Raw genomic sequence first — 13924 nt, 5'->3', positions numbered from 1 at the left:
CCTTGAAATGGGCCGTTCCGAGTGTTCCACGCTTAGAACAGAACACCCCTAAAATGGGGGAAGGGTGGTGGTGTTCCAAGCTCAGAATAGGACAGCCTGAATCCGAGCGCCATTTTGGAATCCAAAGTGGTGCTCGGAACAGGGTCAGATGATTCCAACAGGCCAGGGTTGTTCTGTTAGAACAAGAGGTTCACCAGGTTGTTCCGACGGAAGGTTTGGTGCATTTTGCATTCCATTCCAAGGTTGGAACAGAATGAAAAATGTGTTTCATGCACACTGCTAATTGGTAGCCATAGGGTGTAAGGAAAATAGGTTTGAAACGAGCAGAACAGAAGAAAAGAAGAAGAAACAGAACAGAAGAAAGCTCCTGTCACATACCAGATATTCACATAGTAATTAATTTGCCCATGTTTATTTCCTAAAGAGACCAATGAACCTGAAAGACAGATTGGCAAAAAGCATTTGTTTTCCACTAGTAAAGTCTATATGACTTTACATTTCTGGCCTGTGAATGGAATAAGAAAAATAAATTGGCTAGAAAGTACACCCATTATTTTCCAATCAATCAATCAATCAATCAATTATAATACCCCTATGTATTGCACACAATGCTGACTTTTTAAAAGGAGGGAAATCATTAATTCTATTTGTTATACGCACTACTAGAGGAGAGCTGGTCTTGTGGTAGCAAGCATGACTTGTCCCCATAGCTAAGCAGGGTCTGCCCTGGTTGCATCTGAATGGGAGACATGATGTGTGAGCACTGCAAGATATCCCCCTCAGGGGATGAAGCCGCTCTGGGAAGAGCAGAAGGTTTCAAGTTCCCTCCCTGGCTTCTCCAAGATAGGGCTGAGAGAGATTCCTGCCTGCAACCTTGGAGAAGCCACTGCCAGTCTGTGAAGACAATACTGAACTAGATAGACCAATGGTCTGACTCAGTATGTGGCAGTTTCCTATGTTCCTATGTACCAAACTTGGATGTGTTTCCCTTTACCCTTTTTTGCCCTTGAGTTGCCTGCCTGTACAAGAAGAGCTACTGCTAGTTAGTACAAATTCTATAACTTGCCTTGGCAGGAAGCAGGAAATTTAATAAGTTTTCTTGCTGGCAGGGTTAGGAAGTGCTTGCACTTATATTCTGCAGTACACAGTACATTGAGATAGAGGGACAGGCAGATCACTGACAGGAACGATTGTTCAATCATTCCGAGTTGACTTGAGCAGACTGGTTCAAGAAGAGGAGCTGGTGGAAGCACGTGGCTGAGGGGCAAAGAATGAAGTCCCTCCGTGAAGGAGACATTACTTGTAAAAATGCCCCCTCTTTCTTAAAACGAGTATCTCATGTATGATACGCACCATGGACTGAGGCTAAAGAGGAGGAAAGCGTATTATAATTAGAAAGTTGTTATGCAATTAAAAATGAATTTTTCTTGATTTTTTTGACAAAAGACTGAAGAAAAATTCATTTTTAATTGAATAACAATTTTCCAGTTATAATATGCTAGGAGCAACATTTGCTCATACCACACATACCATACTATGGGCAGGATCCAGACCAGTGTTGCACTTGCATAATGCGACAAATGTGTGCCTCTGTGTTATTTGTGCTGCTCTGCAGTGTTTTACAGTAAAGATAAAGTGTGCTGTCAAGTCAGTTTCGACTCCTGGCGCCCACAGAGCCCTTTGGTTTTCTTTGGTAGAATACAGGAGTGGTTTACCATTGCCTCCTCCTGCGTAGTATGAGATGATGCCTTTCAGCACCTTCCTATATTGCTGCTGCCAGACATAGGTGTCTCCCATAGTCTGGGAAACATACCAGCGGGCATTCGAACCAGCAACCTTCTGCTTGTTAGTCAAGCATTTCCCTGCTGTGCCACTTAAGGTCTTAGCTAGTGCAAAACCTTTTCCAGAACATGTATGATATTCTACAGCATTTTTTCCTGTAGAAGGTTGAATTGGATCAGCCCTATCAATCTTTTTATAGGAATTTACACCAGAAAGACATTTTCCAGAGTAAAATTAAGAATGTTGTTGATTCTCCCTTTAGAAGGGAACACAATTATCAATAACTTTGTATCACCAGTGCAGCTGTAATTAAGGGCAACCTAAAGGAGAAAACTAAGATACTTCATTTTAAAGGATGAAATGCCTTGGATAATTATTTTTCCCCTTATACCAACATGGGAAAAATAGTTAAATATTAATGACTGGTTATTTGTAATGTATGTATTAGTTGCCTAATTAGCAACAATATCCATATGCTTTCTTTTCAGAGCCCCATATGGCAAGTCTGTTGATATGTGGTCGGTAGGCTGTATTCTTGGAGAACTTAGTGATGGGCAGCCATTGTTTCCTGGTGAAAGTGAGATTGACCAACTTTTTACAATTCAGAAGGTGCTAGGACCACTTCCTGCAGAGCAAATGAAACTTTTCTACAGCAACCCCCGTTTCCATGGGCTGCGGGTAATGTGTAAATAAATTGTTTTGTGCATGTTTTCAAGTGGTGCATTGCGTACATAAAATGTATCTACCAAAATAATCTCCCTGTTTGACAGTGCTTTTGTAGAAAGGCAGTTGTGCATAAATGTGTTTCCATTTCTATTTTCTACTAGTTTCACAAGTGCCTACTTATGGTTCATAATGATAGTGCTCTGTGCTCTAGAACTGAAAAAAAAATGCTTTCTCATTGTCTCTTCCCTGGCTCCTACAAGAGCTTCAAACATAAAGATTGCAATGCATAAGGAGTTTACACTGCATAGTGATACTGTTTAGCAAACCATATATGCATACATATTTACATAGGAGTAAAAGAAAAATAACATTAGAGAAATATTGCTGTATTGCAAATCAAATTAGCTCTGAGAAGTATGAACACTGTATGTGAAGTCATTTTAATGAATTAGGCTCTGCTATCTAGAATACTTCCCTGTCTTTACCATCTGGAAAACCTCCCTTTACAACTTATTTTAAGGATGTGTTCACAATAGCTGGTGTAGTGTATGTCTGCCTGTTAAGTTAATGAGGTCATTCACACAATCAAAAACTGTGTTCTACCTGGGTTTGGGAGCTATGTTTCGGTTGTGTGGAAGCAAGGTAGGAGGAAAACCTGGGTAGAAGTGATTGTATGGAAGAAAGGTAGGAAGAAAAACTACCCAGGTTTTATTTCTACCTAGCTTCCACACAACAGAAAATTGGAAACACACACAATTTTTGATTGTGTGAATGACCTCACTATCTTCCATTCTCCTTACATTCTCCTTGACAAGTATTCAAGAGGAAAATATACACAGGAAAAGGTAATCCCCCCCCCGCAAAACAAACAAACAAAAACAACCATGTGGCTTCTTTAGGTAAAAGACTCTGAGGAATTCCTAGGACAGGATTCCACAACCCATGTAAAATAATAGAGCTCTTCTCACGATCAGCGAGAATTACTTTTGGGCTGTCTGTAAGGCAGGTTTAGCCTACTTTCCCCACAGACAATCTCCTGTTCTTCCCTGGGAGGACAGATTGCCTGCCCAGACGAGTGGCAGCTCCGCAGGGTTGGGGTGATAGGACATGCCGCTGTGCATCGCACTGCCCCCAGGAGTCCCAATGCTGGTGCATTGAGTGTGCACTGCATTACTGGGATCACCCTCCCCAGTGTGCCAGCTGTGGCTGCAAGGTGGTTAAGGGAGCCCTTGCTCTCGCGAGTGTTTGTGAGCAGCTGCCAATTGCAACAGGGACGGGCAAGAGGAAGAATATGATGGCAGTGGTGGCAGCTAGCCTGCTGGCCGGCTGAAGAAAACTGTGGGAGGGAGGGGGCCACAACTGGCTGGCGGGCAGCCGTGGGTGGGTGGGGCAGGTAGCCATGGCAGGCGGGCGGCTGTGGCCATCAGCTGGATGGCTGGCCAGCAGGCCGGCTTCCAGAAAAGTGCTGTGGGAGCGGGTGGGGAAGAGGAAGAAGGGGGCTGCGGGCAGGTGGAGGGAGAAGGCGGCAGCTCCAGGCGGGCAGGGGGAGAAGGCGGTGCCTGCTGGTGGGCAAAGGAGGCCAAGTCTGGCTGGGCAGCAGCGGGCAGGCAAACTAGAGGTGCAGATGCTCTGCACCTGTCCCAGCTAGTAAACTTTAATTGGCTGCCAGAACAGACATCTTGCTAAGGAAATGTGTGAAAAGGTTCTTGGCGCCAAACAAGCATGATGTGCAAGATCCAAGATAGTTTCTGATTGACTGATTAGCAGCCACATAGAGATGCTGCTTGAAGACCAGGAAAGCAGTGCTCTTGGAGAGAGTGTTAATTGGGGATGGCCCACAGTACTGTGGCACCTGAGGACCTGAAGTGGAGTGCGGAATGCCTCCTTGCTCATATCGGGGCGGGGGGGGAGCCGCCCTTCAAAACTCATCCTTGAAAGCTTTGAAAGTGGTATGTGGGACAGGAAGGAGGGAGGGTTTCCAGCAGCTTTTCTCTCTGTAATTCTTGCAGTGTGAGGGGAGGTGATCCTTGCAAAGATCAGATGGTCCTGGAGATCTGGTCCAATGGCAGTAGGCATTTTGCTGCCCTGCTGGCACCCCAATAATCTGCCCTAAGGCAACTACCTTGCTTCATGGAGTGCCCCTAGTATTAACCCTTTCTCCCATGCCCTTTTCCTGAAGTAATAGCTTCAATATTACTCAATATCCCCCCTTCCTTGAAGTTGCTATTAGCTCCACGGGGCAACCACAGTCTCAGGGGAAGAAGTGGCAGGAAGGATGATACAAAAGGCATGGGAGAACAGAGTAACATATTCTCTCCCCATCAGTGCTCCCTCTAAGGTGTGTGCACATGCCTGCATACTAAAGTTTTTTGATGTCCGCTCAGTTAATTTTAGATCCCGCTCAGGCTGAATCAGGAAGGTCCCACTCTGAATGCATGTGTACACACTGCCTTGATACTCCTGCCCAGAACACAACTCATTCTGCACGCAAATGAAAAAAATGAGAGAGGACACTAATTCATGTGCTACCATTTCCCCTGCTGCCCTGCCTGTCTTCAAAAGCAGCCATCTGGGGCTATTAGCAAAACAACAGTGAGGAATTTTTTGCTCCAGATCTTCCATGTCTGTTCCAATTTGGCCATTAGATTGTACTATGTATTGCAAATATTAAAATATTTGCCATAATATAGCTACTCTTGGTTGTGTAACTTGAAATATTAATTGCAATTAAATAGAAACTAAGTTGCAGCAATGTCTTATTTTAAATGAAGGAGGCAGTAGGGCAAGAACAAGCATTTCACCCTTTGAAGTTTATTGAAGCCGTACTATTTCAGACACATGATCACTCCCTTTCCGTTATGCCTTCTCCAAACAACTCTCATTCAGCTTTCAACATTATTAATCAATGGAGACAAGCAGTCTGAGATGTTGCATGCTAGTGCTGGAAAGTTGCGAAATTAGAAGCGATCATTGGGAACATATGATTCTCACTATTAAACTCGTATATCACTTACCTGGCCTACTTTTAGATCTGGCAGTTTGCAAAATGATATGACATGTACAGGGTATCTTCACAAACAAGCAAATTAGAAGTTCTCTCTTAGTTAAAACCCTAGGCAGACAAAAATGTGGTATATTCAGTGTTTCCTATTGACACATCATAGTGTGTGTGACTTCTTTCTTGTCAGAGAAGTGCAACCTACGAATAGCATGCTGAAACTTTGCCTTCTCTAATAGAATGTTTTCTTAATGTCCCCAAACTGCATTAGCTTTTTAGTGGGGTGGGGATTCCGCCACCCCTTGCATTCCATCTGAAGGGATGCCAGATGCTTTAGCGTTTGCTCATATTCCTAGTGGCAAGTGGACAGAGCTGCTCAACTGTATTCTACCTGACAGTATTCTACCTTTACACAACAGCAGCAGAGCACTGGGATACATCAAATCTAGATCCTAAGTTTCCTTTCATTACTGCAATCACTTAATTCTTTGAATTCATTTAGACCCATCTGTATGGGAAAATATTTTCAAACTAATCCTAACTTCATTTGTGTACTCTCTTCATGAATTACTAGTCTTGCTTTCATGTTAACTGCATCTAGATCTGTGACATTTCTTTTAGCCATTAATAACAGCTGAGAGATGCCCAGAATCAACATTAGGGGAGGGGAACTAATATTTGGTGCTGCTTTCCCAATTTAAATTGACTTTCAATCTCCTTTTTTGCTTATTGGAGAAAACCTTACAGATATCCATCATAAGAACATTAAAATATTGCCTAACAGCTTATTTCATATGGAAGTCATATTATCAAAGACAGTCTGGTAAACATAAATGCTTCTCTGAGGGAGGGCAGGATGCCTCCTTGTCTTAAGGAGACTGTTATTAAACCTTATTTGAAGAAACTTGCATCTCTCAGGTTGAGGTAGTGGCCAGGAGTGTTTATCATCAGCTTTGGCTGATATGCCAAATACGTCCATTTCTGAAGGTAAATGACCTTAAAAACAGTGGTACATATGCTGGTAACCTCTAGGCTTGACTACTGAAATGTACTCTTTGTAGGGCTGCCTTTGTTTGTATTTTGGAAACTACGGTACAGAAAACAGCAGCCAGATTGATCTCATGGTCAGTTCAAAGGGACTATATAACACCAATTTTGAAGGAATTGCACTGGTTGCCTATATGTTTCCGAACAAAATACAAAGTGCTGGTTGTTACCTATAAAGCCATTAATGGCTTGGGTCCAGGGTACTTAAGAAAACACCTTCTTTATAATGAACCCTGTCACCTATTAAGATCATCTGAAGAGGTCCGGTTGCGGTTGCTGCTGGCTTTTCTGGTGGTGACTCGGGACTGTGCATTTTCTGTGGCTGCCCCAGAGATCTGGAATGTGTTTCTTGGTTAAATAAGAGCATCTCCTTCTCTGTTTGCTTTTAGGAAGAACCTCAAGATGTACCTGTTTGCCCAGGCTTTTAACTGAAATTTAAATTTTAATATGTTTCTACTTACTGTGGCTGTTTTTATCTGTTTTATGAATTTTTAACTGTTTTATACTGTTTTTATATTATGTTTTAAGTTGTACATTGCCTGGAGATTTCTATATTGGGTGGTATAGAAATTTGATATAGAACAAAACCCTGTTGATCAGGCCAGAGCCTGTCTAGTCCAACATCCTGTTACCCACAGTGGGCCAACCAGATGCCTCTGGGAATTACACAAGCATGAAGACAAACCCCCTCTCTCGCTGTTCATTTCTTCAACAAGTAGTGAGGCACATGCTTACTAACAGTTAGTAGTAAGGCACACTGAGGTGACATATTGCCATCCAGACTAATAGCTTATGAATTTCCATAAATACTAGTTCCTCCATGAATTTGTCTAATTCTTTTTTAAAACCATCTGAGGTAGTGGCCATCACTGCATCTTGTGGCAGCAAATCTACAGATTATGCACTGTGTGAGAAAGTACTTCCTTTGAACCATCTGAAATCATAATTCAGTTTCATTTAAGTTCTAGTGCAGTGTGTGTGTGAGAAAACTGTCCAGTGTGAATTGCATGGTGTAAGCTTCACTCATGTCCCTCTTTAGTCACTTTTTTTCTGAACTAAAAAGTGGTTGTCCTCTTCTGTACCTTTTTCAACTCAATTTTATGAGACGCAGCAACCAGAACTGTAAACAGTATTCCAAATGTGGCCTCACCATAGATTTGTATAAAGGTATTTTAATAGCAATCTTATTTTCAGTTCCTTTCCTAATAATCTCTAGCATGGAATTTGCCTTTTTCACAGTTACTGCACACTGGGTCGGTACTTGCACAGAGATATCTACCACAACAACCCCATGATATCTTTCCTGGTTAGTCACTGCCAGCTCAGACCCCATCCATGCATATGTGAAGTTTGGATTTTTTACTCCACTGTGCATTACTTTACACTTATTCACACTGAACCACATTTGCCATTTTGTTGTCTGCTCACCTAGTTTCGAGAGATCCTTTTGGAACTCTGCAATCCATGTTAGTTTTCACCATCCTGAATAGCTTGGTATCATTTACAAACTTGGCCTCCTTACTACTTCCACTAAGTTCCAGATCATTTTTGAATCTTTCATGTGAATGATCATGCCTAATTTTCCCTTTAAAAAATTAGTTTTGCTGCTGGCAAGAATCTTCAGCTGAATGCAATTTTTGTACCATGAGCTCTAATTATATACTTGAGTGTTAATACCTGATAAATCTGCTTGGTAAGAATCGACTCTTTAAAACCATGTTGCTGTATCTATTGACAAACCACAGTTGTGTCTGTTTGCAGAAGTGGTGTGGAGGTAGGGCCGCGTTTCCCCATAACTATTTTGGGCACCATATATTGCAAATACTATTTTGGTGACTTTTGTAAATGGTGCAGTTGTGTATTATATGCCAATTATTTTTTACACAGTTCCCTGCAGTCAACCATCCTCAGTCTTTGGAAAGGAGATACTTAGGAATCTTAAGTGGTGTTTTACTTGACCTTATGAAGGTAGGAATGTTGTCTTTGCTTTTCTCTGTGTGTGTTTGGCTTCAGTTTGCATCAGGTCCTATAAATTGGCTATCCTTATATTAGTAGTAAATTCATGTGGCCTGCTTTCTTAAAATCAAGAAAAATATCTGCTTCAAAAATTTGCAGTAATACCTAGGATTGCTCAGGGAGAATGTGCCCTTTCCTGTGTACTGTTCCATTTATTTTTGGAAATGTTTACTTTCCATTTAGTGTGCTTTGTCATTTTTCTCTGAAAATAATTCCACATTTATACCACTTTAGCCCTATGTAGATTGTATAAATGGAACTTATTTTTTATTTTAGTCTTTATATATTGAAGTAATTTGTCACTAGTTGCTAATAGTGGTGATGAAATTGCAATGGTAATCTTTTAGTTAATTTTGCCAAATACGTCTTTCCAGGTTTTTACAGATTTTTCTTTTCTTTCAAAACTTTAGAGCCAGTGAGATTTCTTTTTTTAATATGAGGTTTTTTATTTTAGAAGTACAAACAAGAGAAACACACAATATCATATGATGATACTTTTCATCAAAAGGAAAGGAAAAGAAAAGGGGGGAAATGCTCTTCCCCTCCCCCCACAAGAACTAAATAAGAGGAGAAACCATTCACCGGGCCCAGTTTTTAGTTGCCTGTTATACTGCTGGATACCAAGTGTTTGTATCCTTAAATATTAATAGCTATATCTTTTGTGGGTCTTTCTACATTAGATTTTTAGAATCCTTGTTTATATTTATTTTAGATAAGTACCTTGAAATTGTATTGTTCACAACCGAAACGTTTCAGAAATTAATAACTTGCGGTAAATGTGCATATTTCTGCTTTTAAATGGTATACAACTCGGTCTTGTTTCTTAAATCTGAATTTCTGTTTAAAAGAACTTGCTTAAACTGGATCCAGGAGACAGATATTTAACAGAGCAGTGTCTGAACCATCCGTCATTTCAAACTCAGAGGCTCTTGGATCGTTCACCTTCACGGTCAACTAAAAGAAAACCTTTTCATGGAGACAGCAACACCTTATCCAATAGGTAAATGACTGTAGCTTGTTACATCAGTGACCTTATTATAATGCATATTTCAGCGTCTTGATTAGACTTTCCAATAAAGGACAGGTTGCACAGATTCTGTTAACATTTACTGTCATTGTGCTCCTTCAAATGTTAAGGCAATATTTCAGCCCCAACAAGTGCTGAGAATTAGCATTCCTGTGCCATCTCCTTGAAGAGGGGTTAGGTTCTGTGGGGCAAGTTGTCCACCTCTGTCAATACAGAAATCTATACATCCACCGTTAGGGCTTCCACCTCAGATATGTTTCATAGATATGGACTACTAAAAGAAAATAATGTAGGGGAAAGCAACATATCTTCATGCCAGGTGACCTGGCAGGGGACCTCAGTTTATTTCTTGAGTCCATTATTCCCACTGTGAGTGTATTAAAAGCAGGAGTGTCAAAATACTGTTTATTCACAATATATGCTTAGTATCTATTATCCTGCGTTTAAGTATTTATTTCTTTAATACATTTATAGCCTGCCCTCCAACATATAATCAGTGCAGCTCAAAAGCAGCAAAACATTTAAAAGTCAAAATACAAAACAACAAAAACACATGAGAGCAGCAAATAAAAACACAGCACATAAAATTATTAATAGCCATCTTAAAGGCCTAAGAAAATAAAGAGGTCTTTGCCTGACACTGAAGTAACATCAGAGTAGGCCCCAACAGACCTCTATAGGGGGAGCATTCCATAGACAATGTGCCACAGCCAAAACAAGTTATCTCACTGGTCACCTGGTCACTTGCCTTACCTCAGAAAAGGAGGTCATTTGGATGAGAGCCTGTGATGACAGGAGTTTCTCACCGGCCTGATATGGGGGTTCTCTTTACTGCTAACATATGCTTGGCACAAACAGTCTCAAAGACTCAGTGCCAAAAGTGTGTGTGTGTGTGTGTGTGTGTGTGTGTGTGTGTGTGTTTGTAAATGCCAATCTGTGTTTGATGGTAAAGATTTGTAATATAGGCTTTCTTTGTGTTTCAAAATACAGAAGTCAAGCCAGCAAAAGTACTGTGCAGTCTCACCACAGATCAAACAGCAAAGATATACAGAATGTGGGAGTTGGATTGCAAAGAGAAGAGGCTCTTCCAACAAATGAAAGTTTTCTAAATGGAAACCTTCCTGTAACTGCGCATAGTCCAATGCTTTCAAAAAAAACAAGCAATCCTCCTGGATCTGGCAGCAAGGATATAGCTAATAACAACATACCACATCTTCTCAGTCCAAAAGAAGCAAAATCAAAAACTGAATTTGATTTCAATTTGGACCCCAAAGCATCAGATGGACCAGGTTCAAAATACCTGAAGTCAAATTCCAGATCTCAGCATAACCGCCACTCATTTATGGAAAGTTCTCAGAGCAAAACTGGCACACTGCAACCAGGAGAAAGGCGTAGCCGTCACAGCTATATTGATACTATTCCTCAGTCTTCAAAGAGCCCCTCGTATCGAACAAAGTCAAAAAGTCATGGGGCTCTGACAGATTCCAAATCTGTGGGTAATCTCTCTGAGGCTAGAGTTCAAATTGCAGAACCTAACAGCAGTCGGTATTTTCCATCCAGCTGCTTGGACCTGAATTCTCCTACCACACCAACGCCACCTCGTCATGCTGAGAACAGAACTTTGCTCAGTCCTTCTGGGAGAAATAACAGAAGTGACGGTACACTTGAATCGCGAAGACCATCTACAAGACATTCCAAAACCATGGAGGAGTTGAAATTGCCAGATCACATAGATGGAAGCCATTCACACTCCTTATCTGCTCCCCATGAATCTTTTTCTTATGGTCTTGGCTACACAAGTCCCTTCTCTTCACAGCAGCGCCCTCATAGACACTCTATGTATGTGAGCCGGGACAGAGTGAGGACAAAGGGCTCAGAGGGTGGCTTAAGCGTAGGGCAAGGGATGGCAGCCAGAGCAAATAGCCTGCAACTGTTATCTCCACAGGTGCAGCACAAGTCACTCACAAGATCTGTTGGCTCTTCACGTGAAGACTGTACAGAAGATACTAACAGGGTTAGTTTGACCAGCTGACTGTCACAGCTTTCCCTCCCCCTCACTTTTTCCTCATTGTATGTTTGTGTGACTGTACAACCAAATTACAAGATGTAAGCTTTTGCTGTTGATTAATGACACCTGGGAATGTCAAATGGTTTTATTCCTCAGGGAAGCCCACTAAAATGTGCATTGAAAGCTACTGCTTTATATTATAAAATAGGTGTTACCTAGTGTGTAGTATATGGATATATGTAGCATTCACATGATGACATTGGTATGTGTCACAAAGCTATCAGTTTGGCTCAACGTTATTCAGGTGGCGCTGTGGGGTGTGTTTTTTTGGCATAACATTGTTCAGGTTTCTTTCACCCGTCTCATCTCTGATCTAATAAGATCAAGAGCTAGCACACACTTCCCTACAAAAGTTAGTCTAATGGAGAAGACTTTGTCTCAGAAAGACTGCAGAGCTGTTTCGTAACATTTTAGCCCAAGATTCCCAGGTTGTAACCCACCAAGCTTAACAGAGCCCACTAGCCATGTATTGTGGTTTACCAGATGCTTGATCCCTGGTCTCTTTTTTAGGGTGCTTAGTCAGCCAGCAAAAACGGAAGGTTTATCAACCCCCCATGGACTCTATCCAACTTGGGAGCCACCTCCTACTCCTATATTTTGATTTATTATAGACCTCTTTTCTGATTCCCTATAGCAAGTTTCAAATATTTCATGTTGGCCTGGTTCACACACATCCAATTGACCATTTTGAACAGAGATCATATTCTCCCTGCTTCTTTTCCTCATGCTCAGATTCCTTCCCTCACTTCCTCTTCCACTGTAATTTCTGAATTGGGCAAACAGTGGTTGCTGTAAACAATAGTTTTCGTCCAAATGAGAATTGGAAACCACAGTTTGAATTGTGCTGCTGTTTCAGTTCAGCACATCCTAATTTGTAAACAGTGCTCCAGATTATTTTTTCATAATTATATTGTGACTACAAACCAAAAGTACTAGTCACTTGCCAGTCACTCACATGACTCCCTTTTCTCTTGCTTTTTGCTGTGCTGCCATAACAAATATTTGAATGTATATGGGACGTTAATAATTCTTACTTGAACACCCACTTATGGTAATAATTCTTTGGATTTTATTTTTTTTAATGTTAGGCTGCTGAGCTAAAGTTTTCTTCCTCACCGTGGCCAGATTTATCTAGACGTAGGTACATATATTAATCCGAATGTGACTTTGGGCTCTGTTCAACCATAAATTTGCCAAATTAAATAAGCTATACAAGGATAAATGAGGGGAAGTGTTGGAGTTTTGCTTGCACTCCATTTTGGGATAGTGATTAGCACAAGTGACTGTATGACATCACCCAGTAACCTACTTTAGCCTGTGTCCAGATTTTTGTGTCTTCGGACATTTGGGGTAATATGAAGTTCTCTACTGCATGAAGGTTAGGTAAAATACATAAAATTACAAGCATAGTGGGTCTCATTTAAAATCTCCTGATTTAATTCATCACAAAATTAATAGTATATATAATACATGAGATGCATACAATCCTTTGTAATTGATCCAGCAGCATGTCAGCACAATCAGTAAATGTGAAATGGTTTCTGTGTCAGTGTTTTCATGAAATAATATTAGGGCTATATACAGTCACTCTAGTTAACTGAATATATCTAATGCACATTACATATGCATTTTTGCCATTTGTTTCTTCAGTTTTTACTCTGCCATACCACTGAAAGGGTGGTAAAGGCATCTCGTTGGTGAATTGTTGGTGGGTTTGTTGGAGGTGGGATACTTGGGCTCGGCGTATATTACAGTAGTGACGGCCTCATTCTCTATTTATGATCTGTAATTTGGGCTGACTACATTCTGTTCTTGCTGTATGTTGTGACAAGTCTAGATATCAAAAGTGCAAAGCATATCAATGGGTGCCCTGCAAGTGTGGAACTCTCTCTCCAGACTACTTTTTCAAAACATTGAGCATCCTTTTGTGGTTTTGAAAGGTCTTTCTGTTAGGGCTAGCTTTTGGAACCAGGACTAAGCTCATAAGGGAGACCTAGAATTCTAGCATGTGTTGGTTTGGCTGATTTTACAATACTTCAGCACATATTTTAGTTATGAATTGACCTGTTTACCCCCAAGTCTCTAAGGTGGACAGATTCAAAATGCTGAACAAATTAATATGCTTGTCATGTTACTAGACTGATTGGATTCCATTAGAGTTTAGTAATCTTAGAGCTTTAGAAAGGTTACAGACTCCTTTTAACTCATTAAAAAACAAAATAATTACTATACATTTTCTTGAAACAGGACTCTGGAACAAATTTCTTTAACACAACATTTTTCATTGATTTTATGGAGTTGGGTATAATTAACAAATATT

At 40.7% G+C, this 13924-nt stretch overlaps 1 protein-coding gene across 4 annotated transcripts in view; it reads left to right on the top strand.

Moving 5' to 3' along the window:
- CDKL5 (cyclin dependent kinase like 5) overlaps positions 1–13924 on the top strand; it is a 120975-nt gene that overhangs the window by 73031 nt on the left and 34020 nt on the right. For all 4 annotated transcript variants that reach the window (XM_053307961.1, XM_053307963.1, XM_053307962.1 and 1 more), the window contains exons 9-12: positions 2271–2460; positions 8381–8461; positions 9358–9509; positions 10527–11550. In XM_053307961.1, coding sequence (XP_053163936.1) covers positions 2271–2460; positions 8381–8461; positions 9358–9509; positions 10527–11550 — 1447 coding nt within the window. The remainder of the gene's footprint in view (positions 1–2270; positions 2461–8380; positions 8462–9357; positions 9510–10526; positions 11551–13924) is intronic.

The sequence above is a fragment of the Hemicordylus capensis genome, chromosome 3 (genome assembly GCF_027244095.1).
Source record: "Hemicordylus capensis ecotype Gifberg chromosome 3, rHemCap1.1.pri, whole genome shotgun sequence".
NCBI classification, from domain to species: domain Eukaryota; kingdom Metazoa; phylum Chordata; class Lepidosauria; order Squamata; family Cordylidae; genus Hemicordylus; species Hemicordylus capensis.
The sequence above is the reverse complement of the archived record's forward strand: the minus strand, read 5'-3'. Positions and strand labels throughout refer to the sequence as shown.